The following is a 24,476-nucleotide window of genomic DNA, read 5'->3' on the forward strand; positions in this document are numbered from 1 at the left end:
TGAGATTTAGTCCTTTCTTTTTATTTCCCAACAATTTATTCTCAACTGAGCGGGGAGGGGAAACGGCAAAAAGGAGCCCAAGTCAAAGGGAGCGCGTTGAAAGCATTAAAAATGACAAAAACGCAGGAGAGAAGCTCCCGCTTTTGGGCCGAGGCGACTGACTATCCACTCTTGTTCATGCTTTAAAAAAAAAAAAAAGTCGGGAAAGAGGACACAGTCGTTGGCGCGATCCCGTCCAGATGACATTAGGTGACTAAACAAAAAACTAAACGTTCCCCGCGGGAGCGGCGGTGGCGAGGGCCTCGCCCATCACTGTTTGAACGCTTCTGGTTTTGTCCCGTGAGCCGTGATGGGTGGTGCCGTTTGTCACATCTTCAGTTGGACTTGGACCAGATCTTGCCACTGCCTCGCAGCCTGGCGAGTAGAGAATGAGGCCAAGGGTTATTTGGGTGATTTTGTTTTTTTGTTTGAACAAATAATAGGGAGGGTAGAAGCGCTGATATTCATTTGTCAATTGCTCTGCTCATTTTGGTTGGCTGTCATGCAGCATTCTTAAGCGGACCGTCGCAAGGATTACAGGAGACATTCCAAATTGCTGTCCGAATGTCAGCAAAATCATAGTCACCCGACGGCTAAAACGAGCACAATGTTGAGCAAGCGAGCTACAATGAGCAACGAGCGACACCACTCAGTGACCAGTTTCCTCAAGGGTAAGGGTCCTCTCTCCTGAACACCCAGAGGTGTCAGTACTTTGATATCAAAGGCGTAATTATCACTTTGTTCTCAAATCAGCTTTTGGTCTGAACGGCAAATGTCTTCAAGAAAAACAAAGGAATACACCTAGCCATTGCGCTACGTCGGCGTTATGGAGAAGCGACTTTGTCATTGATTGTCTACAACTTACTACTACTTTGATTGAGACACCTGGCAACTGCTTTAAATGGTGAAAAAAAGAAGTCCTTCCAGCGAGTGTCTTCACTAGCTTTAATTACGGGATTCAGGTTAAGCTATCATTAACGGGGATTTCAAAGCATGGAGTGGAAATTGGGGGTCTCAGCCTAAATTGCACAAGCCGCTTTTTAGTCATAGAGATTAGTCATAGATGGCGACATCTCAAAGGGTGTGAACGGTGTGCTGACATTTTACAATCCGGGACAGATGAGTGGTCGGAAGCTGGCGGCAGATGCGAACAGCTATCTTTTGAGTGTTTCTTGATAAAAACTTACCAATATATTAACGTTGCTCTCATGTCGTTCATTTCATGTTGAAGGAGATGCTTAGCCAATACATATTTGGAAAGCACTTGTTCCCAAGGCCAAAGCGCTTCACCACAAACAATAAAATGTAATAAAAATGACACGTTGGCCTTTTAAAGCTTTTAGAGGGAAACGAACGTAGGACACTCAATTGCGTCACCAACCAAATGAAAACGTTTCGATGGTACTCACCCTTTCACCTTGGAACTTTTTTTTCCCGGTTGTCGCAGTTCCTGAGAGGAGGCAGGGTCTCGTGGTTCGGCCGGCTGGTCGGCATCCTGATTGGACGCCGCGCCAGCAGGGGCAGGACCCGACGAAGGTGAGGCCGCGCTGGCCTTCAGGGTTTTCTGCAGGTTTAACACCTGAGGAAGAGTCACCAGCGGGTCACCACAGACGTTTGGGCCACAAGTAGAGGATGGAAAAAAAACTCAAGCCAATAATAGCCTGCGGCCTCAACTGTTAATTGACTATCCTTGCGTGGCCAACAATTTGAAATGGACATTCTTTGCATATTTTTACCCATGACATAAAATGTACAAATGTGTGCAGCCTAAAACACGAAAAGTAGCTCAAATTTGAAAGTTCAATCGTTAGTGGCTGAATATACAAAACGTCGTTTTCTCAGGTCTCGTGTCGTTTGCGGTCACAGTGACATTTCATCACGTCGCTTTATCACACAGAAGATGCTCAAGTCATTTCACGGCGAAATGACTTTGGTAAGAGAGGGATGGGGGACTGCCCAACGTCACTTGAAGCACTTGAGCCAGAGGCCGTGATGAATAGGGGAAAAAAAAGTCTACTTGGTGATTTCTTCTGAAATATCACGGGTCGCCTGAAGAGGAAAGAGCTGGCAGCGGCGGCGACGCCACTGACCTCCGTTTCCACTTGAACTTTGACTTTCAGCTGGCTCTCACGGTATTGATTGGCCCGGGAGACTTGCTCTTCGATGCCGCACAGCACCGCCTCGCAGCCCGCGCACCTGTGAGGAGAGCATAAGTGCGGCCATGGAGGAGGGGGGCCAGGAGGGGCAGGGCCAGGCGACGAGACCGTCACGTCACTGACCACTCCTGCAGAGTGTTGACGATGTTGGGCAGCTCGTCGGGGCCCAGGTCGCGGCCCACACTGCAGTCCACCTCTACCTGCTGGTTGCGCTGGTCCAGTTTGCCCCGGATGATGTCGCAGTACACTGCCTCGATCAGCAGGTCCTCCAGCTCGCGCACGTTCTTCAGCTCCAGCTGCTGCAGGAGCAGCGAGTACGGCAGGCACTGAGGGGGACAAAGCAACGCGCAGCGCGTCACGTGGCGTCCTCTCGAGGAAATGGTGCATTTGCTGAAATGGCTAAGGAGGAAGCTGGGAGGCTAGTAGAGAGTCGTGACATTAAATGTGGCAGAACACAGCAAGGAAAGAACCGTGGCGGGACGTCAGATAGGATGAAATGAGGCAATAATGAGACGTGAAACGCTGCGTGTTCGCTTCTCTTCCGGGGGAGGGGGGGGGGTGTTATATCGGTGCTAATGGGACGTCAAACGCTGCGCGTTTGCTTCTCTTCCGGGGGGAGGGGGGATGTGGTAATGGAACGTCAAACGCTTTGTGTGGCGGGTAGGGGTGTAAATCCCGGGTTTTGTCACGATACGATATAATATCGATACAAAGAACTACGATACGATATTTGCAGATATCTTAAAGCCTGCTGCGATTCATTCACGATATATCGCGATATAGTGCTCTACGATCGATTTTTTTTTTTTTTATAAAAAATATAGAACAATATCCTGATTTATAACAATTCATATGCAAAATCAACAAGGTACTGCAAACTCTTTATTTAGGAAATTACAAGAGTATTGCAGTATACAAAGTGCTTATTTTAACACTGAACTTTGATGTCGTGTTTTTTCTTTAAATGTGCGGCGAGATTTGTGCTCCCTGAATATTTGATCACCGCATGGCAGGATTTACAAACTGCACGTGTCTTGTCGGTTGAGCCATCTTTTCTTTGGAATCCAAAGTGCTTCCAAACGAATGACTCGAAGCCTAAAGGGGAGCAAATTTCCTTGTCTTTTTGGACACTAGCCATAGCACCAGCCCAGGAGCAGCGTACTAGTTGTCGACTCCCCTTTCACGTGCCTGCTCTGCTCACAACACAACAACGCCGGGTGTTAGGGTTTGCAGAATATCTTCATCGTATGATTATGTTGGAATATAACCTGTAATAATTTAACTAGTTTGTCCTGTCTAGACAAAATTCGTTTACCAAAGTGCTAAGATTTTTTCAACTTATTGACTAGCTACAGAGGAAGCAATCAAAGTTGCTTTGTTTACAGAAAGTCGTAAAAGGCCCCCTGCTATGCCTTGATCAGCAGGGGTGCGTCTCCAGCCCAACCTGTGTATTCCCAAACCCCCACTTTAAACCCCACTCTGTTTCTCTCAATAAATAAGCGCCTGACGAGGCCTGAGTCAGACTTCATTCGACCATCGCTGTAAGCACAGCGACGAGTGAACTCTCCGCCTGCAGGTGTCTAAAATGACTTGCTTGACTCCTGTGTGGTTCCTGCAAAATAAGTTAGAGTGAGCACCACCCTAACATTTTGGTGCCGAAACCCGGGACCCTCATACCCGCCATCTGGCTGACGGAGGAGGACGTGCTGCATTGTCGACAAGCCAGCGTCCTTTATGGGGACCTGGAAAAGAAAGTCCTGGGAAGAGAATTTCTTGTCTGGGGCAGCATCTTAGGTCTGCCTTCGTCTGTCAGAGGTGGTTTGACGGGGTCCCGCATTGCAGCGGACCGAGGAGACAAGTAAGTCATAGAAAAAAGCGCAGATACGGCTTTGGTTTGTCCGAGCTATGAGATACGGCTTTGGTTTGTCCGAGCTATGGATTACGGCTTTGGTTTGTCCGAGTTATGTGCTACGGCTTTGGTGTTTCCAAGCTATGAAACAGCTGGGGTTCAAGTCCCAGTGGAAGGAACGGGCTAAGAAAAAGAACAGAGCTTCTTTTTCTTAAGTGAAGAAGGGCGTAGATTCTTTTTTTTTGTCCGTTGTTCCAAGCTGTTTGCATGAATGTTGCGTGGTTGAGAGAGTGCGACTGGTAGGATAAATTGACAGCAAAGAGAATTTGGTGGAAGGTCAATTTAAACCTGCATCCTCAAAGAAAGGAAAATTTATTTAAAAATTGTATAAACCTAAAATACCAAATTAAGATGGGAAATAAGAACGGTAGATCTGTAGCTCTTGAAGAAGATGAGAAGTTCATGGCGAGTAAGTGGAAGAAAAAGTATGGTGTAGAAGGGAAGTTGAAAGTTGAAGTGTGGAAGATAGTGGTTGATGTTTTGGAGGAGAGTGTAGATAGGATGACAAAGGGACAGAAAAAGAAAAGGAAAGAGAGAGAGTTGAATTGTGCTAGAATGTGGTTGAAAGCTTCGCAAGAGAGAAGAGAACAAATTCAAGAGACAAAAAATGGAAAGATAAAAAGTGATGAGACCACCATTCAATTAAGATTTGGAAAAGAATTCTGGGTGCACAGTGGCATCCCATTCGATGATGCAGCTGAGAGTGCTTATCAGCAACATCTTAGAAATGTGCTCCTCACTGTTTCACCCCCCGACTTAGGCAACTGGGTGAGGAAACACTTGGTGGGGGACACTGCTTGCGTTGTGACGATTGAGAAAGGCACTGTGTGAGATGCAAATAAGCATTGATGACTGAATGCCCGACTGAAGGGAAAATACAGGTTGAATGGTTGAAGTTGTTGGAGAATACTATGGAAAATGAGTTGAGCGACTTTGAGTATGTTAGATGCTAGAAAGGAAAGAAGGAAAAACAAAACCCCAAATACAAGCAAAAGAAAAATAAAGGTTGCTTTTGACAAGAGTTGCAAAGAACAGACGAAGAACAGTCCTTGACCCGGCATTTGCGTTTGGCGGTTGTCAATGTGGTTCCAAGACCTGCGTCTTGTGGTTTGTCATTTGTAACGTTTGGCTGTTGTGATCCTCCCAAACAGACATAAGTGATTTGTGCTTTTGTTGTTTGTTGTAATTGGTTAGTGGGAGGACTGCTGGAGCTTGCTCCTACGGTGTCTCACCTGTGCCTTCCTGCCTTCCATTGTCTCCACTTAGACCGGACTGTGGAGGGGGGAGTGTGGTATTGTGGTGTGAAAAGGGTGTAGGAGCCGGCTCCTGTGGTGATTGATATTGTACTTTGATTGTGGGGGAGACTGATGTAGGTGTGGGGCTCTGGACTCTGCGGGTAGCTGTTTGCTGGGTTGGCGGGGGATGGGGGACGACGTCATTGGTTTGTTCCAGTACTGGCCAGGCTGGGATGAATCAGTATGAAAATGCCGGCCCCCCCCCCCCCCCCCCCTCTTGCTTCCCTTGCTGTGGCTGCGCGCGGAGTGGGGTCGTACCCACTCCAGGGGTGTGCTGAGTGCGTGGTGGCAAGTGATATTGAAGCAGTTTTTTTTTTTTTTTTTTCGGTATGGCGCCGTAAGTGGCTGCCTCCCAGCAGTGTTTTCTCTTTTCCTCTTTATTTCTTTCTTTTCTCCCTTTTCTTTTTGTCCATTCGGCAATGCTGGTGCCTTCTACCGCACCTCGGTATCTCTTCGGATCGGATATTTTGTATTATTTTTTTTCTTCCTGGGACCGGGATCATCGGTCGAGACCGGCGTAACTCTACGGCGGCTTCCTGCTTATCCGGGCAGTGATGACCGGGTCCCTCGCCTTGGCCTTGCAGCCGCAACCCCTGTGGGGAGTCCGCTCCCTCGTGCTCGTCGGAACCAACGACTTTCGCCATGCTGGCCCCGTGGTGACCATCTGCACGTGCACCCGACTGGGTGCCCAGGACGCTGCTCACACGTTTGCCTGCTTTGTGATGTTTTTCACCGATTCACGACCACGGTCCATTGGGCGCCGTTGAACTGGACTGCCCCTACACCTGTCTATGGACCCCGTGGAGGCTATTTAGTGTGTTTTGGGATGTTCTCTTGTATTGAGGGGTGCTGGTTGGCCACAGTTACTTTTTTTCCTTTGTCTTTTAGCTTTGTTTTGCTTTGATGGCTTTTATCTTGAGCACTTTCTGGCTTTCTTTGTGGCGCCGTTGTGTGGCAGCCTTATGAGAGCCTGTTGAGTTGCGCTCATGCCATTTGTGCGTCTTTTGTATACCCACTCTGTGGTATGAATACTGCTGGGGCCTGAATTTCCCCACCCCTGGGGATCAATAAATATACAATCAATCAATCAATCAATCAATCAATCAATCAATCAACAATAGTTGCACGAAGGATAAAAGGCACTGAGGAAAGAAAAAAGAAAAAGAAAAAGTATAACCAACACGTCAAAATAGAGGATGACGTCTGCGCAGCGTTGTTTGTTGGTGTTGTTTGTGAGCTGTGTCTCTGCTGTTTTTGTGTTGTCTGTGTGTTGTGTTATGTGTTAAAAGGATGAAATTCGCTAATATAGGTGCACTAAAGAATTTATTTATCTGTAGTCTATCTGATTTGCACCGCAAAACCAAACCGATTTTGTTAAGATAGGAAGGAAAAATAAAAAAGCGAGCAATTTGTTTATGGGCAGAAACTGGTCCACGCTCCTTTAATGCCTAGCTTTGATTAAACAAAATTTGAGAGATGGAAAGAACTTGCTTTCTGGAATTGAATGATGTACAATTATGAAATACCGACATTTCAAAGCTAAATTTAAAATTTGAGAATAGGAGAGCGATTGAGTTAGTTAAAGTTATGAAACTACAACAGTTAACTATTATATTACTTTATCAGCAGTTATTTATTATTTTTTTTTTTTTTATTCGATTGGTGGATTGGGTTGTTACGTTGAGAAAGGAAGGGAAACGATTCAAATGGGCAGCTGTATTGAGCCATGGTGTTGTCACGTGCCGTTGACACCGGGCTCAACAGGGGGGATGGAAGGGCAGTTCAGTCAGCTTTATACAACATATGAATTTGATTCATATTCAAAACGTTTATAAAAAAAAAAAATTTAGAGCTTGTTTAACATGTGCTTAACACAATCCACAGGGTTATAATGCCTGGTCATAATAGATGCATTCTAAAAATGGATTGAATTGGCTTCAAAATAAACATTGAATGCCTTAACAGTGGCAGAAGGGTTATGTAAAGAAATAATAGTTTGTCAACAACTGCTGTAGATGTTAAAGAATGGAATCAATATCTCGAAAATGAATGTGGATAGTTTGTTTACTGATTGTGAAATGTGCGACAGAGTGTTCTATATAATATCCGTTGAATGGAAGAAAAAGAAAAGAAACCATTGCTTTTAGAGAATGTAGTCAACCAAAATTGTATATGTACCGACATGCCAAGATCTGGGAAAAAGCTGGGAAAAACATAATGTCTTTAAATTTGAGAGGCGACGATGATCTGACTGAAATTGATGCAATTAGAGTCCCCAGAGGAGTTCCTGATTAATAAGAATTAATTGACCAAATTGAAGCGGGATGGGAGTCCTCCATTTGCTGCTGGTGGACGATGAATAAGAACGTTGACAGGATAAATTACATCCATTGCAACATGCAGAAATTGGGCAAACGGACACAAGCGGGACTTGAGGCAGTGCACGAACAGATAGCCATGCCTTCCCTAATGTCAATCCAGAACCGCAATGCTCTTGTTATGTTGTTGTCTGGGAAAGGAAGGGTCTGCGCAATGTTCAGGGAACAATGCTGCACCTTCATCCAGAATGACACCGCCCCTGATGGGAGCCTGACGAGAAGATGAAAGAGCACAACAAGTGGATGACTGCTTTTGGGAAGTATAAAGCCCTTGTGTCCTCAATTACTGCTATACTCACCTTGAGTGGATGTTGTTGGATTCCATGTCTCCGTGCTCTGTTTAATCGTCTTATCACTACAGCAATCTCGCCCATGGACGACGAGATGGCCCGGGTATGCCTAATGTCTGAACGGCAGCATGTTGATGATAACGATGATGGTGATGCAATTTTTGCACTTGAGTTTACAGACTTTTTCCCAGATCTGTGTGTTTCCGAATAATGATGTCGCAACATTTATCCTCTTTGGTGGAAATATTTGTGCGCATACTTGTGATCCGACAACTGAAAATCAAGAGAAGTGGTTGTTTTTGGTAATGTAAAAATTTAGCAAATGTGTGATAAACAGGAGGGAAATGTTGGAATAATTTAAGTGAAGCCTTGGCCTGCCAGACCTGTAGGCCTTGTCTTTACGAGTTTATGGCTTTCCTTTTATCTACGTTCTTCCTCTTTAGTGACAGGGATGTCTTTTGATCCCTGTAAGAGGTCTTCACTAACAATGAGCAGAGCTTATTTGCATAGGCACAATGTTCTTATTTGGTTGAAGGAAACTCCATTCCTTTTAGTTAACTGTAGGTTTGGTTCATAGATTGTTGTTGATCAGAACTGTTTTTCTTTGTTAAGTGTTAAACACAGTTTGGAGTAGTTGCGTACAAGTTATCCTATATTTACTCAATGTTTGTTTAAGGAACTGCATACCAGTTACCTTACATTTATTTAACATTTGTTTTAGTGTTTAGGACAAGTTACTTATTGGTATTGAGTGTTAATTTACTAAGTAGATAAAGTCTAGCAAAGGTTTAGTTGCATTGTTCCACAGGAAAGCGGCAATTGAAGTTATCTGATCTCACTCGCGGACTACTCGGCCAACAACTGGAGAAGAACAGATGGACAAACTCTGCGGGGGTCACGGGCCGACAATGAAGTGCTAGTTCACACCACACTACATTCCTTAGCTAATCAACGTTGCTACAGACACAATCTTCCCTCCCTTTGGTGTAGCAACGCCTCTGTAACCAGGGCAACCAGAACAGTGATGAGAGGAGCAGAAGAAACATCTCAAATGACTAATGCAAAGGTTGCAGAAAAGGTGCTGTTTTTTGCTGTTTTCCGGACGTGCTGCTGTTCTTTCGGTGGCGGATCCAGATCGGGATTTGGTCAGCAAACTACTGCGGATACGGAGGCAAAGACCGAGGTCCAGATCACCCCAACATTCTGGCTGAAGGTCCCAAGAAGGAGGGGGACGGAGCCTGCGTCGACTGGACCCTATAAATTGGTGGAGCGCATCTCACATGCCGTCCGGCTGGCCGGCAAAGGAGGATCGTGGTATCATCTGTCCCAGTGCGCCCCAGTGAAGGGTTCCTGCAAGGAACCAGATCAGCCATCGACAGTCCCCGCCCCCAGTTCATACAGAGGCAGAATAATCCTCTTCCCCCTTGGTGGCCAGGTAGTCCACCCTGAGCCACTGAAGACAACGACCACGCAGCAGACATTCCCAAATTCTCCCCGGACGGAGCAGATCTGCGAAGGGGGTGAGAATCGTGCTCACCCTCCACCAGTGGGCGTGCCAAGCCCCCAACGACTGAACAATCGCGAGCAATTTTTATCTTGATTGATAACATTCTGGTCGCCTAAGGCAGAGGGACCGTGTAACTCTTTTCCTGCATTTAATCTGGCCGCAGGTTTTTTAAATTACACACACAATTTGAACTGGAGTATTGAGGAAAAACCTCATCTTCACTGGAAGTTATTGCTTTCATTGTATTTTCTTACTTATGTTTGATTGATCGAGGTTGACATAATCATATGATAAAACAGGAGGGATATGTTAGGGTTTGCAGAATATCTTCATCGTATGATTATGTTGGAATATAACCTGTAATAATTTAACTAGTTTGTCCTGTCTAGACAAAATTCGTTTACCAAAGTGCTAAGATTTTTTCAACTTATTGACTAGCTACAGAGGAAGCAATCAAAGTTGCTTTGTTTACAGAAAGTCGTAAAAGGCCCCCTGCTATGCCTTGATCAGCAGGGGTGCGTCTCCAGCCCAACCTGTGTATTCCCAAACCCCCACTTTAAACCCCACTCTGTTTCTCTCAATAAATAAGCGCCTGACGAGGCCTGAGTCAGACTTCATTCGACCATCGCTGTAAGCACAGCGACGAGTGAACTCTCCGCCTGCAGGTGTCTAAAATGACTTGCTTGACTCCTGTGTGGTTCCTGCAAAATAAGTTAGAGTGAGCACCACCCTAACACCGGGCGCACTGCTCCCGGAAAAAGGAAGCAAGCAACAATGAACTGGATTTCAAAATAAAGTCGCGTCTAATGTCGAAGGTCAAACACGGCGAAATAAATCGATGTTTACGTTTAGCATCGATGCCAATAAATCGTAGAGCATTATATCGATTAATCGATGTATCGTTACACCCCTAGTGGCGGGCTCTATCTAGTGTGGAAACTGAGAAGTGCAACAGAATTGAGCTCAAGCTTCTTGTGCGGGCCATATTCAATTATGTTTTCTGAATTTGCTGCGCGCCAATAGAAACTGGACCAAAAAGTTGGCCCGCGGGCCGTAGTTTGGACACACCGAGTTTATTGGATAACTTTATTATTGTTTATAAGATAAGAAGAATATTCATAGAAGAAACTGTTTGTTGTTTCACTTGCAGTTTCACTCGTGTTTAAAACTGAACAGAAATAAAGGGAGCAAGATGCTCTGAATCCTGGCTCAGGGGGGTTCTATACATGAGTTTGGCTGTCTGATGAGCTGTGAAAACGTACACGAAGTACATAACGCACAGGGAGATCAGTACAAATGTTAATCCCGTCCGAATGCGACCCCCAGTGTAAAAAAGGCGCATATGGCAAGCGCGAGCCAAAACGCTAGAAGCCAATGAGTTGAGCCGTCTGTCGGGCAGTTACAACGAGTAAGATTTGAGTTTGTCTTTGAAGTTGTGTTTGTGCCTTCCTCCGTGCGTCCATCGAGTGTGCGTCCGTGTGAGGTACGTGATGTCGCCATTCGATGTGTTTATTACCGTGTTTTTTCATGCATAATACGCACCCTAAAAATGGCATGTTGATGCTGTACCCATGTATATTATGCACCCAAATTTTGACTTACTTAAGTCCGTAAACGTAAAATTATTTCAGAAAAAATATCATCTTTGGGAACAACCGGATGTTATTCTGCCGGTCAGTATCACTGCGCATGCGCTAGCAAACTCGATAGCGAAGAAATGTTTCGGATTTGTGTAGGGTACATTGTGACAGCAAACGAGCAGGTGATCGAGCAAGCGTCTGATACGAGAGCATTGTGTTCGTATGGAGCGTGTTTGAAGTGAACAGCGGAGAAGAAAGGAACAAGGCAAAGTGTTGTGAAATAAAATATTACCTGTAATACGCATTTAGGTAGAGAACTGAACTCTCGCTCTTTATATAGCTGACGTGTCTTGCGCATCCGTTCTGCGCATCTGTAATGGCGGCCTCCGTATGATATCCGGTTTGCGATGGAGATTAAAAAACAAACAATATTTGACAATAATACACCATCAAGGATTGCACCATCGCATCAAACGATGTGTCGTCAATTATGAATTTTACTGACTAAGTGTGTTGGGCAGGATGGCTGAATGCGATGCGTGATTGACAACAAACAAGAAGAAAGGTGTGATTTCAAGTTTTATTTCGAAGGAGATTTTCTTAAAAAATTGTTGTACCTATGCATAATGCGCACCCCAGATTTTAGGACAATAAATTAGTTAAATTTTGCGCATTATGCATGGAAAAACACGGTATCTTTCTATCAGTGCCTGTTGAGTTTTCTACTGGTATCTGTGTGTGCTGACGCTAAGGCTAGCTCACGCCGCATTATACAACTGTACGTTATTTAGCTCAATTTCACCCGTTTAAGTGCCTTGTATCAACCCTTAATGGTGGATGACATGCTGTTGTTCTCTGCTCCAGAAACCACATTCAAATTCTATAAATGAATCCCACATAACATCCAAAGACCCATCCATACCTGCCTGTCGCCCCACACAGGTAAACGCGTCAACCCATAACTCACCTGATTGGACATCGGACACTACTGGCCACCATCAAAACAGTGTGGACACCCCATTTTCAGCCTTATTTGGAGTTCTGTTTGTTTTTTTTTAATGTTGAATAAAGCGGAAAAGTCAACCTCCTGTCTCTTGCTTATTCCACCATTTTGCCCTCTGGTCGGTGCCCTGAGCTTCAGTAAGACGAAAATTTGAACCACACGAATACAGTCAATCTAACCACCTCCGTATTGACAACGTTTCCCCTACACTCAGTAAAAATGTATGTAATATCACATCCTGTTTTAAAATAGTTAGCCGCACTTTTAAGAACATGGAGGGGCTTGAAGACGCACTCAGTATTGCGGACAGTCAAAATTCCCCGACATTCTTTACCATACGTTCTGAACGCACATTTCGAAGACCAATGAAAAGGCTTCAAAGGTCCACAACAGTTATCAGAAGCACAAAACTTCTTATTGCTTTAGGTAATGTAAATCCAATAACCTATTGCTTTAGGTAATGTAAATCCAATAACCTATTCTACTAGATTCCAATAACCTATTCTACTAGATAAGGCAGTATTTCACATACTAATTATCAATTACCGTTTTTTTCCGTGTATAGTGCGCAAAATTTAACGAATTTATTGTCCTAAAATCTGGGGTGCGCATTATACATGGGTACAAAATTTTTTTTTTTTTTTAATTTTTTTTTTTTTTTTTAGAAAACAAAACCAACAACAGGACTGACCGACAAAGTCGTGGAACAAAAAGACAGGGTGACATTACCAAAGACAGGAACAGAAAGCAAACAGACATCATGACAGTAACACATGCAATGATCCGACGGTGAGCGAGGGGCAGACAGGACTTAAATACAAAACACGTTACATCGATTGAGGTGACACAGGAAGGGAGGGGCGACGCGAACGGAAACTATGGCAACCTAGACACATAGCAAAACTGGGGACGAAACATGACAAATCTCCCTCGAAATAAAACTTGAAATCACCTTTCTTCTTGTTTGTTGTCAATCGCGCATCGCATTCAGCCATCCTGCCCAACACATTTAGTCAGTAAAATTCATAATTGACAACACATGGTTTGATGCGATGGTGCAATCCTTGATGGTGTGTTATTGTCAAATATTGTTTGTTTTTTAATCTCCATCGCGGACCGGAAGAGAGGGGCGACGCGAACAGAAACTATGGCAACCTAGACACATAGCAAAACTGGGGACGAGACGTGACAAATGTCCCTCGAAATGAAACTTGAAATCACCAAGTTTTGGTTTCCAAGGGTGTTTTTATTCCTCTTCAACGTCTCTCCCATACAGAGCCGCCTTTTTCACGTCCGCACGCCTCTTTCCCGTGCGCGCACGGAGCGCGGTGGTGCGTTTATGGGCAGTCGGAGAAATCAACGGCAACAAAAAAAATTACATCCAGCCTAGTTAAGACCATACCAAAGACTATAAAAATGGGACCCATTGCCTCCCTAATTGGGACTTTCATAAAAAAAAATTCATAAAAATTGGGTGCGTATTATACATGGGTACAGGCTTTTTTCCAGCATCAGCATGCCATTTTTAGGGTGCGTATTATACATGGGGGCGCACTATACACGGAAAAAAACGGTATTTCAATTGAATCATTATTATTTAATTATTAAAACAAGAGTATGCACATGCTGGCAAGGGGTAATGGCAGGGCGTAAACACATTTACTCCACCCATGTTTAGTAACATTACAGAGATTTCTAGTCCCATCCAAATTGAACATTTCAAACTGTGATTACTCTGCGTACCCCTGTAAAACTAATCCCATCCGAATAGGGCTTTAGGCACAAACGCGTGTAAGCGCGCCGATGATTCGTTCAAAATAACACACGTTTAAATTTTTTACTAGGGGTGTAACGATACATCGATACACATCGATTAATCGATATAATGCTCTACGATTTATTGGCATCGATGCTAAAGGTAAACATCGATTTATATCGCCGTGTTTGACCTCGGACATTAGACGCGACTTTATTTTGAAATCCAGTTCATTGTTGCTTGCTTCCTCTTTCCGGGAGCAGGGAGCAGTGCGCAGCGTTGTTGTGTTGTGAGCAGAGCACGCACGTGAAAGGGGAGGCGACAACTAGTACGCGGCTCCTGGGCTGGTGCTATGGCTAGTGTCCAAAAAAGACGAGGAAATTTGCTCCCCTTTAGGCTTCAAGTCATTCGTTTGGAAGCACTTTGGATTCCAAAGAAAAGATGGCTCAACGGACAAGACACGTGCAGTTTGTAAATCCTGCCATGCGGTGATCAAATATTCAGGGAGCACAAATCTTGCCGCACATTTAAAGAAAAAACACGACATCAAAGTTCAGTGTTAAAGTAAGCAATTTGTATACTACAATACTCTTGTAATTTCCTAAATAAAGAGTTTGCAGTACCTTGTTGATTTTGCGTATGAATTGTTATAAATCAGGATATTGTTCTATATTTTTTTATTTAAAAAAAAAAAAAAAAAAAAAAAAAATCGATCGTAGAGCACTATATCGCGATATATCGTGAATGAATCGCAGCAGGCTTTAAGATATCGGCAAATATCGTATCGTAGTTCTTTATATCGATATTATATCGTATCGTGTGAAAACCCGCAATCTACACCCATATTTTTTACCTAATAGGTCATTGGTGCGCGTACCTTGAGGTTGGAGGCCAGGCTGATGATGGACAGATGGCGAAGTTTGTTCCGCTGAGCCGGCGTCAGCTCCGGGAGGGACGCCGCTCGCTCTGGGAAAGAATGACAATTGCTCAGCGATGCATTGCACCAGAGGACTTGAAAAAGCGGGCGCCTCCAATGTGCGCCTCTTTGCCGTAATCCTCTCGCGTTATCAAAACAAGTGGTGCCGCTAAGATGCTGTCATTAAAAAAAATTTAAGTAGCCATAAACTCTGAGCAGACAAGGCTGATGTTAAACGAGAAAGTCTGTAAGGCTTCGCAAACGAGGCTCGGCGGGAAAGCAGAAAATATGATGCCACATATCATCTGCTGTTCAAGAATTAGACAAACAAGCTTCATGGAAAATGCCCGATGTGGCCACGAATAATGAGAAGGGACATGAACGTTAGTGTCGTGTTTTTGTGTGTCTTGTTTTGACACCGATAGCAACGAGTCTGTCCGAGTACAGTAATTAGCTTGTGAAAAGCTGCCCGCGGCCCCTCCCGAGACCATGTTTATTTCATACCTGCGAGTCTGGGCGCCCACTTCGCAGCCACAAAATACAACCCTGTGATAAACTGTAAGGGAGATACGCACTCGTCATTCGCATGGCATCGTACCTTTGTAGTCGCAGTAGGTTCCGTAGGCAAAGAGATTGAGGAGCTGGTACATTGGGGCGTGAGGGCCGTTCTCCAGCTGGACAAAGATAAAACCAAGACCAGATTGCAGGAAATGAGGAACAAGAGCGGCTGAGTAGAGAAATATTTGCCCATCTGCCACGACGATAAAAAACGTTTGGCTTTCTTTCTGAAATTGCTTTAAAATGCCACAAGATGGCGCCAAAGCCCCATCAAATAGTGCTTTGATGCCAACCGAGAGAGAGGAGTGTCAATCCAAAGCCCTGCCGGATCCAATAGTAGCACTTTGGCGATTTGCCAATTTAACAGTGGATCCACGTGGCCTACAGCAGATCCTCGCATTTTGTCTTTGGTTAGCGGATCGATAGGTCGCCCATGCGCCGAGCACACGGCAGCGCCTCGAATGATCCAAAGCCCATTTTGCTTAGGCGGCACCGCCCGAGCGGGGCGCTTACCTCTCGGACGTTAGGCAGCTCCAGGATGTCGGAGAAGACGTAGAGGCCGGGGGTCTCCAGCAGAGAGCTGACGGCCTGGGCCAGCGCTGAGCCGGACAGAGACAGGATCTGCTCCGCCTCCATCTACAAGAAAAGAGAGACGCCAACGGCCACTTAAGGTGTCGGCCGCGCATTCAAGGAATAGCATTCTAACCGCCGGCGCTCAATGCCACAGAACAGACTTTTGGGGACTCCCTCTGCTTGAGCTGCAGTGTTTTCAAAACCATCCATGTCATGCACACAGCCCTCCCCCTTCTCATTTCATGAGGAATGGGCACGTACCGATACCAGCCTTATTTCAAGGTATCGGTACTAGGGTTGTCACAAGAACAGACACTTCCAGTACCAATTCGGTACCAACAGGCAAAAAACCCCAGCAATACCTGTTTTTTTTTTGTGGTACCGTCGGAACTGAATATTTAACTTTTCACTGGGCGAGCTGTGTCAATTCTTGCCAGAACTGAAGGGGGGTGTATGTGCATGCGAGCAGCACGGAGCAGCCGTCAGCGGCGCTGAAGAAGAAGAAAACTTTCGGTCTTTCATAACAATGAGTTCAGCAAGTGGGAGTGGAAGTCTAACACGCCGGCTTGTTGAGAAGCGCGGTCGCTCAGTCGTGTGTGGAAATATTTTGTATTCGAGGCAGATGCAACCGGAACAGTTATAGATTCGAACAAACCAACGTGCACAAAATGCTTGAGAGGTTTCCACACCAAAGGTGGAAACACATCCAACATGGCCAAACACCTTAAAGACTTGTTCAGGGAATTCAAGGTGAGTGATTTTCAGTTTACTATCACTGTTATGCCACATTACGTTATAAATACGTTAACCCTAAAAAGCCTACGTGCCGTCATTTCGGCATGAGTCAGCTGGGGCGATAAGGTTACCAAATGTATTTAATAGGGGTGTAACGATTCATTGATACACATCGATTAATCGATATAATGCTCTACGATTTATTGGCATCGATGCTAAACGTAAACATCGATTTATATCGCCGTGTTTGACTTCGGACATTAGACGCGACTATTTTTAAATCCAGTTCATTGTTGCTTGCTTCCTCTTTCCGGGAGCAGTGTGCGGCGTTGTGTTGTGAGCAGAGCAGGCACGTGAAAGGGAAGTCGACAACTAGTACGCGGCTCCTGGGCTGGTGCTATGGCTAGTGTCCAAAAAGACGAGGAAATTTGCTCCCCTTTAGGCTTCAAGTCATTTGTTTGGAAGCACTTTGGATTCCAAAGAAAAGATGGCTCAACGGACAAGACACGTGCAGTTTGTAAATCCTGCCATGCGGTGATCAAATATTCAGGGACCACAAATCTCGCCGCACATTTAAAGAAAAAACACGACATCAAAGTTCAGTGTTAAAGTAAGCACTTTGTATACTACAATACTCTTGTGATTAACTAAATAAAGAGTTTGCAGTACCTTGTTGATTTTGCATATGAATTGTTATAAATCAGGATATTGTTCTATATTAGTGGTGTAAATCGCGGGTTTTGTCACGATACGATATCAATCGATACAAAGAACTACGATACAATAAAATAATAAATAATATCAACAAGGTACTGCAAACTCCTTATTTAGGAAATTACAAGAGTATTGTAGTATACAAAGTGCGTATTTTAACACTGAACTTTGATGTCGTGTTTTTTCTTTAAATGTGCGGCGAGATTTGTGGTCCCTGAATATTTGATCACCGCATGGCAGGATTTACAAACTGCACGTGTCTTGTCCGTTGAGCCTTCTTTTTTTTGGAATCCAAAGTGCTTCCAAACGAATGACTTGAAGCCTAAAGGGGAGCAAATTTCCTCGTCTTTTTGGACACTAGCCATAGCACCAGCCCAGGAGCCGCGTACTAGTTGTCGACTCCCCTTTCACGTGCCTGCTCTGCTCACAACACAACGCCGCGCACTGCTCCCTGCTCCCGGAAAGAGGAAGCAAGCAACAATGAACTGGATTTCAAAATAAAGTCGCGTCTAATGTCCGAGGTCAAACACGGCGATATAAATCGATGTTTACATTTAGCATTGATGCCAATAAATCGTAGAGCATTATATCGATTAATCGATGTGTATTGATGAATCGTTACACCCCTATTCTATATTTTTAATTTAAAAAATATATATATCGTTCGTAGAGCACTATATCGTGATATATCGTGAATGAATCACACCAGGCTTTAAGATATCGGCAAATATCGTATCGTAGTTCTTTGTATCGATATGATATCGTATCGTGACAAAACCCGCGATTTACACCCCTAGTATTTAATGTCAAACACAGACAAAGTGCGCAGACAAAGGGTCAAATATGCAAAATTAAATTCGGTCACATGTTGAGGGTGTGCGCGCAAGCAGATGGATTAGTGAAAAGTAAGTGGATTCTGTTGTTTTTAATCGTGGTACCGAATAGGGGTGTAACGATACATCGATACACATCGATTAATCGATATAATGCTCTACGATTTATTGGCATCGATGCTAAAGGTAAACATCGATTTATATCGCCGTGTTTGACCTCGGACATTAGACGCGACTTTATTTTGAAATCCAGTTCATTGTTGCTTGCTTCCTCTCTCCGGGAGCAGTGCGCCCGGCGTTGCTGTGTTGTGAGCAGAGCACGCACGTGAAAGGGGAGGCGACAACTAGTACGCGGCTCCTGGGCTGGTGCTATGGCTAATGTCCAAAGAGACGAGGACATTTGCTCCCCTTTAGGCTTCAAGTCATTCGTTTGGAAGCACTATGGATTCCAAAGAAAAGATGGCTCAACGGACAAGACACGTGCAGTTTGTAAATCCTGCCATGCGGTGATCAAATATTCAGGGAGCACAAATCTCGCCGCACATTTAAAGAGAAAACACGACATCAAAGTTCAGTGTTAAAGTAAGCAATTTGTATACTACAATACTCTTGTAATTTCCTAAATAAAGAGTTTGCAGTACCTTGTTGATTTTGCGTATGAATTGTTATAAATCAGGATATTGTTCTATATTTTTTATTTAAAAAAAAAAAAAAAAAAAATCGATCGTAGAGCACTATATCGCGATATATCGTGAATGAATCGCAGCAGGCTTTAAGATATCGGCAAATATCGTATCGTAGTTCTTTATATCGATATTATATCGTATCGTGACAAAACCCGCGATTTACACCCCTAGTACCGAATTAGTATCGAGAATAGGGGTGTAAATCGCGGGTTTTGTCACGATACGATATATCGATACAAAGAACTACGATACGATATTTGCCGATATCTTAAAGCCTGCTGCGATTCATTCACGATATATCACGATATAGTGCTCTACGATCGATTTTTTTATTTTTTTAATAAAAAATATAGAACAACATCCTGATTTATAACAATTCATACGCAAAATCAACAAGGTACTGCAAACTCTTTATTTAGGAAATTACAAGAGTATTGTAGTATACAAAGTGCTTATTTTAACACTGAACTTTGATGTCGTATTTTTTCTGTAAATGTGCGGCGAGATTTGTGCTCCCTGAATATTTGATCACCGCATGGCAGGCTTTACAAACTGCACGTGTCTTGTCCGTTAAGCCATCTTTTCTTTGGAATCCAAAGTGCTTCCAAACGAATGACTTGAAGCCTAAAGGGGAGCAAATTTCCTCGTCTTTTTGGACACTAGCCATAGCACCAGCCCAGGAGCCGCGTACTAGTTGTCGACTCCCCTTTCACGTGCCTGCTCTGCTCACAACACAACAACGCCGCGCGCACTGCTCCCGGAAAGAGGAACCAAGCAACAATGAACTGGATTTCAAAATAAAGTCGCGTCTAATGTCCGAGGTCAAACACGGCGATATAAATCGATGTTTACGTTTAGCATCGATGCCAATAAATCGTAGAGCATTATATCGAATAATCGATGTGTATCAATGAATCGTTACACCCCTAATCGAGAATCGTGGAAAATCACAGGTATTGGCACCAACTACTGAAATTTTGGTATCTTGACAACCCTAATCGGTAATCACGACGGACGGCGATCGATACCGGTATCCGGTATGGGTGTAATCGAGGGCATACCATTATGGATAACTCGGGAACAGCATAAAAAAAGATGATTGATAGGGGTGTAAATCGCGGGTTTTGTCACAATACGATATCATATCGATACAAAGAAACACGATACGATATCTTAAAGCCTGCTGTGATTCATTCACGATTAGGGGTGTAAATCGCGGGTTTTGTCACGATACGATATCATATCGATACAAAGGACCGCGATACGATATTTGCCGATATCTTAAAGCCTGCTGTGATTCATTCACGATACATCACGATATAGTGCTCCACGATCGATATTTTTATTTTTAAATAAAAAATATAGAACAATATCCTGATTTATAACAATTCCTACGCAAAATCAACAAGGTACTGCAAACTCTTTATTTAGGAAATTACGAGAGTATTGTAGTATACAAAGTGCTTATTTTAACACTGAACTTTATCAAATTCCTATATCTTTTCTCATATAAGTAAAGAAAAATGAATATTCTTTCTTTTTTTGTAATACCATTAACTTTAAAATGCATTACTGAACTATTTATTTACAATAATTTTAATTGTCCGTTGAGCCATCTTTTCTTTGGAATCCAAAGTGCTTCCAAACGAATGACTTGAAGCCTAAAGGGGAGCAGATTTCCTCGTCTTCTTGGACACTAGCCATAGCACCAGCCCAGGAGCCGCGTAGTTGTCGGCTCCCCTTTCACGTGCCGGCTCTGCTCACAACACAACTCGCCGCGCACTGCTCCCGGAAAGAGGAAGCAAGCAACAATGAACTGGATTTCAAAATAAAGTTGCGTCTAATGTCCGAGGTCAAACACGGCGATATAAATCGATGTTTACGTTTAGCATCGATGCCAATGAATCGTAGAGCATTATATCGATTAATCGATGTGTATCAATGAATCGTTACACCCCTATTCATGATACATCGCGATATAGTGCTCTTCGATCGATTTAATTTATTTTTTTTAATAAAAAATATAGAACAATATCCTGATTTAGAACAATTCATACGCAAAATCAACAAGGTACTGCAAACTCTTTATTTAGGAAATTACAAGAGTATTGTAGTATACAAAGTGCTTATTTTAATACTGAACTTTGATGTCGTGTTTTTTCTTTAAATATAAATATAGAGATTTGTGGTCCCTGAATATTTGATCACCGCATGGCAGGATTTACAAACTGCTCGTGTCTTGCCCGTTGAGCCATCTTTTCTTTGGAATCCAAAGTGCTTCCAAATGAATGACTTGAAGCCTAAAGGGGAGCAAACTTCCTCGTCTTTTTGGACACTAGCCATAGCACCAGCCCAGGAGCCGCGTACTAGTTATCGACTCCCCTTTCACGTGCCTGCTCTGCTCACAACACAACACGCCGCTCACTGCTCCCGGAAAGAGGAAGCAAGCAACAATTAACTGGATTTCAAAATAAAGTCGCGTCTAATGTTCAAGGTCAAACACGGCGATATAAATCGATGTTTACGTTTAGCATCGATGTCAATAAATCGTAGAGCATTATATCGATTAATCGATATGTATCGATTAATCGTTACACCCCTAATGATTGAACTCGTCCAATTAAAAGTGAAAGAACAAAGCAGAATCATGTGCAATGGACTCGGATCAGCTATTATAAGAGCTTCCACCCAGAGAGCACAATCATTCAGCTTGCACTTTTATTACTGCGGCCTATGGTTTATTTGTTGCCTTAATTGTTATTATTGCAAGTGTCTGGATGGGTGGAAAAAGGTCCGGTCGGTTTGAACCGGAGTTTTGCAACTTACAAGAATACAACCTAACCCGGGCCGCACTCAATTAAGGCAAAAAAAAAAAAAAAAGTCCTGCAGGCAATAAGAAGTGATGACTGAAGATCACCACCTGTCATTTTTACTTGAGTTGTGCGGAAATTAAAGGCTGCCGCTAAAGCGCTTATAATGTAATGACTTTTGTAGCGTTTTTCGCAATTGTAAACAAGAATCAGACATTTTCCTGATGAGCTGGAGTTTAAATAAGATGCTTTGATGCTATTAAGAGGAAGAAAAACGAGCAAATAGCATCCTCGATAGGGCGAACTCCGGCCGAGTCGCACCTTGTCATTAGGAAACTTACAGACTCAAGACGAGGCAGATGACTAGAGCCATATTGTCGTTTTGCGTGCAGAAAACAACTTGACATCATTCACGGCTATCGGCCTGTTCCTGCCTGCTTTGTTTGGGAGAATTAGGTTTAGCAAATCTACATCACAATATCCACACATGCACAAAAGCTATATAGGCCCCATATGTTGATGAATTAATACATTTGAATTCTTCTTCCATGAGCGCAGTATTAATCGAAGCAGCACGTTTTGTCTCGATTTGCCATATACGACCTATGCTTGCTTTAAAAAATGGGTTTTAGTTCTTCATTCAGGTTCAAATTGTGCATAACGCCACAGTGGCTTACATTATTATTATTATTTTATTTTATAAGGACACCTTTTAGGAGTAAAACCTTTGCGTAGTTTTGACATTTGGGTAATTTCAATCTTGATCATTTGGGTGGTTGACAAGCAAGTTTGAGACACATTGAAACAGTATATGACTCAAGAGAAGTGTTACTCAATTTGGGAATGATAAATGCTTCACCTTGAAGCGACGTTAATACATTTCAATCAAGCCAACTCAAAATGGTAGAGTTTTCACAGCTAAACGTTTTAATTGTGTCTAAGACTAAAACAAGATGCCTGCGTTCTAAAACGTAGTTAAATATAAATAATCGCCTAAAACAACGCCAACTTTGACATTTGGTACCACATTATTTATTCGTTACTTCATTTACTCTGGAAGTAAATTGCACTAGAAATTCCATGTCCTGCGTGTCCCTTGCCTAATCGGCTATAAAGATTCCCTATCCTATAATAGTGTTTTCCATTCACTAAAGTCTGCGACAAGGAAATGAAACAACTCAGTCTAAAAGACTGGTCATTTACCCACCTCACCTAAGTGTGTGTTATTATTTGTGCGACTCAAGCTCGGCATGTCAGGCTAGCACATTAGCGTGCACAACAACCACGAAACGCGAGGTCATGGTTTATTCTAAGCCTCTCCGCAGAGAAGAATTAATGTAAATAACTTTGTATGTGACCTAACAAAGGTGTGAAAGCATAAAAGTCACCATAAAATTCTTAAAAATAACACAGGTGTTACCTTGTTGTGTTGATAACAATCCTGTTGTGTCGCCTTCCCGGTGGTTCGTTCACTTCCGCTTAGTTTACGTCCAACAAGACAACGTACTCTCTGATTGGGTAACTGTATGGGGGGAACGTGACGCGGTTTGTAGCTGCATACGCCACCAGAATGGAGCATCAAGAACAGCGACATCCAGCGGCCATACAATGTCATACCTTCGAGTGGAGATAGCGTCCAAAACACGTTCAAGTGCCCCCTTTGTCATCTGCAATATGTTTTGTGGTTGAGGGAAAAAATAACAAAATAACATGTACCACTTTCACTCTAAATTCTGAGCTGCCTCCAGGCCAAATAAATACAGTGAAATACTGGCTTCAGTTTTCGAGTTGCTAGTTTGTAGACAGCGTGAAGTTGTAGTCTCGAAAGGTCTCACGCACACGCGCGCGCGCACACGCGCACACGCGCACACACACGTACACGCACACACGCACACAGAATTTTGTTTGGGGGGGTGTAGTTGTGTAGTTTGTTTGGTCCCAAACAAGCGGACTAAAGGACTTTTCTGGTCTGAATACACCACACCCTAAGTAAAATGCCCCTCTCAAAAGAAAATGTGTGATGAACCTATCAGAGCTGCTTTCTTAAGAGGACAGTCTGGCTCACGGGCACTAACAGTTGCCATATAAACTGTCAGACAGTTAAATTGCAGTCAATAAAAGCTGAGTGCGTGAGAGCATGTGTGGGCGCGCGTGTGTGGGCGCATGTGCGGGTAATCGGCGATAGCTCAAAGTGACACTTGCTTGGTGTTTGTTTTAGATTAGCAAGAATCCTCAGCAGTCTGTTGACCCTGCAGGGGGAAATATTTCACAATTATGGACTTTTGGTGCTTTCCCCTCCTTCTATTACATGACCCTCTCTGGACTGTTAGTGCGCTTAATCTTCATTTTTGTTATGGCCAATTATCAGTGTGCCAAAAGCGTATCGGCCCTGAAATAAAAGCCATCATAATCAGCAAGGGAGTGAAATTAACTGACGAAAAGAGTGGTCTTGTGTAAGGGAGCGTTTAGCGTGCCTGCTAGGAGGATGATGAAGTCGGAGCCTCAGATGGAGGCTGAAGGAATGGGGTCGAAATACAAAAGGTCCTGCCTAGGTACAAAAACAGATATGCTCAAACCTCATTGAATAAAGTACACAAGCAGACAAGTATATTCACGTATTAAATCAATAAAAGAAACATTTTAAGCATATAATTATACCTACACACCAAATCAATAAAGAAGACATAACTAGACATTTTTGATAGGTGGTAATGACAAAGGTTTTTATACTTTATGAT

At 43.4% G+C, this 24,476-nt stretch overlaps 1 protein-coding gene across 1 annotated transcript; it reads right to left on the bottom strand.

Moving 5' to 3' along the window:
- Positions 1-23,272, bottom strand: cops7a (COP9 constitutive photomorphogenic homolog subunit 7A). Its single transcript, XM_061289477.1, has 8 exons — positions 23,159-23,272; positions 15,901-16,023; positions 15,428-15,503; positions 14,791-14,879; positions 2,319-2,521; positions 2,130-2,235; positions 1,449-1,618; positions 1-414 (listed from the first exon to the last, which is right to left on the bottom strand). The coding sequence occupies exons 2-8, from the start codon at positions 16,021-16,023 to the stop codon at positions 375-377; spliced, it is 807 nt and encodes a 268-aa protein (XP_061145461.1). The 5' UTR covers positions 23,159-23,272; the 3' UTR covers positions 1-374.
- Between the last annotated feature and the right edge of the window lie 1,204 nt (positions 23,273-24,476).

Source organism: Syngnathus typhle, linkage group LG10 (assembly GCF_033458585.1).
Source record: "Syngnathus typhle isolate RoL2023-S1 ecotype Sweden linkage group LG10, RoL_Styp_1.0, whole genome shotgun sequence".
Lineage (NCBI taxonomy): Eukaryota > Metazoa > Chordata > Actinopteri > Syngnathiformes > Syngnathidae > Syngnathus > Syngnathus typhle.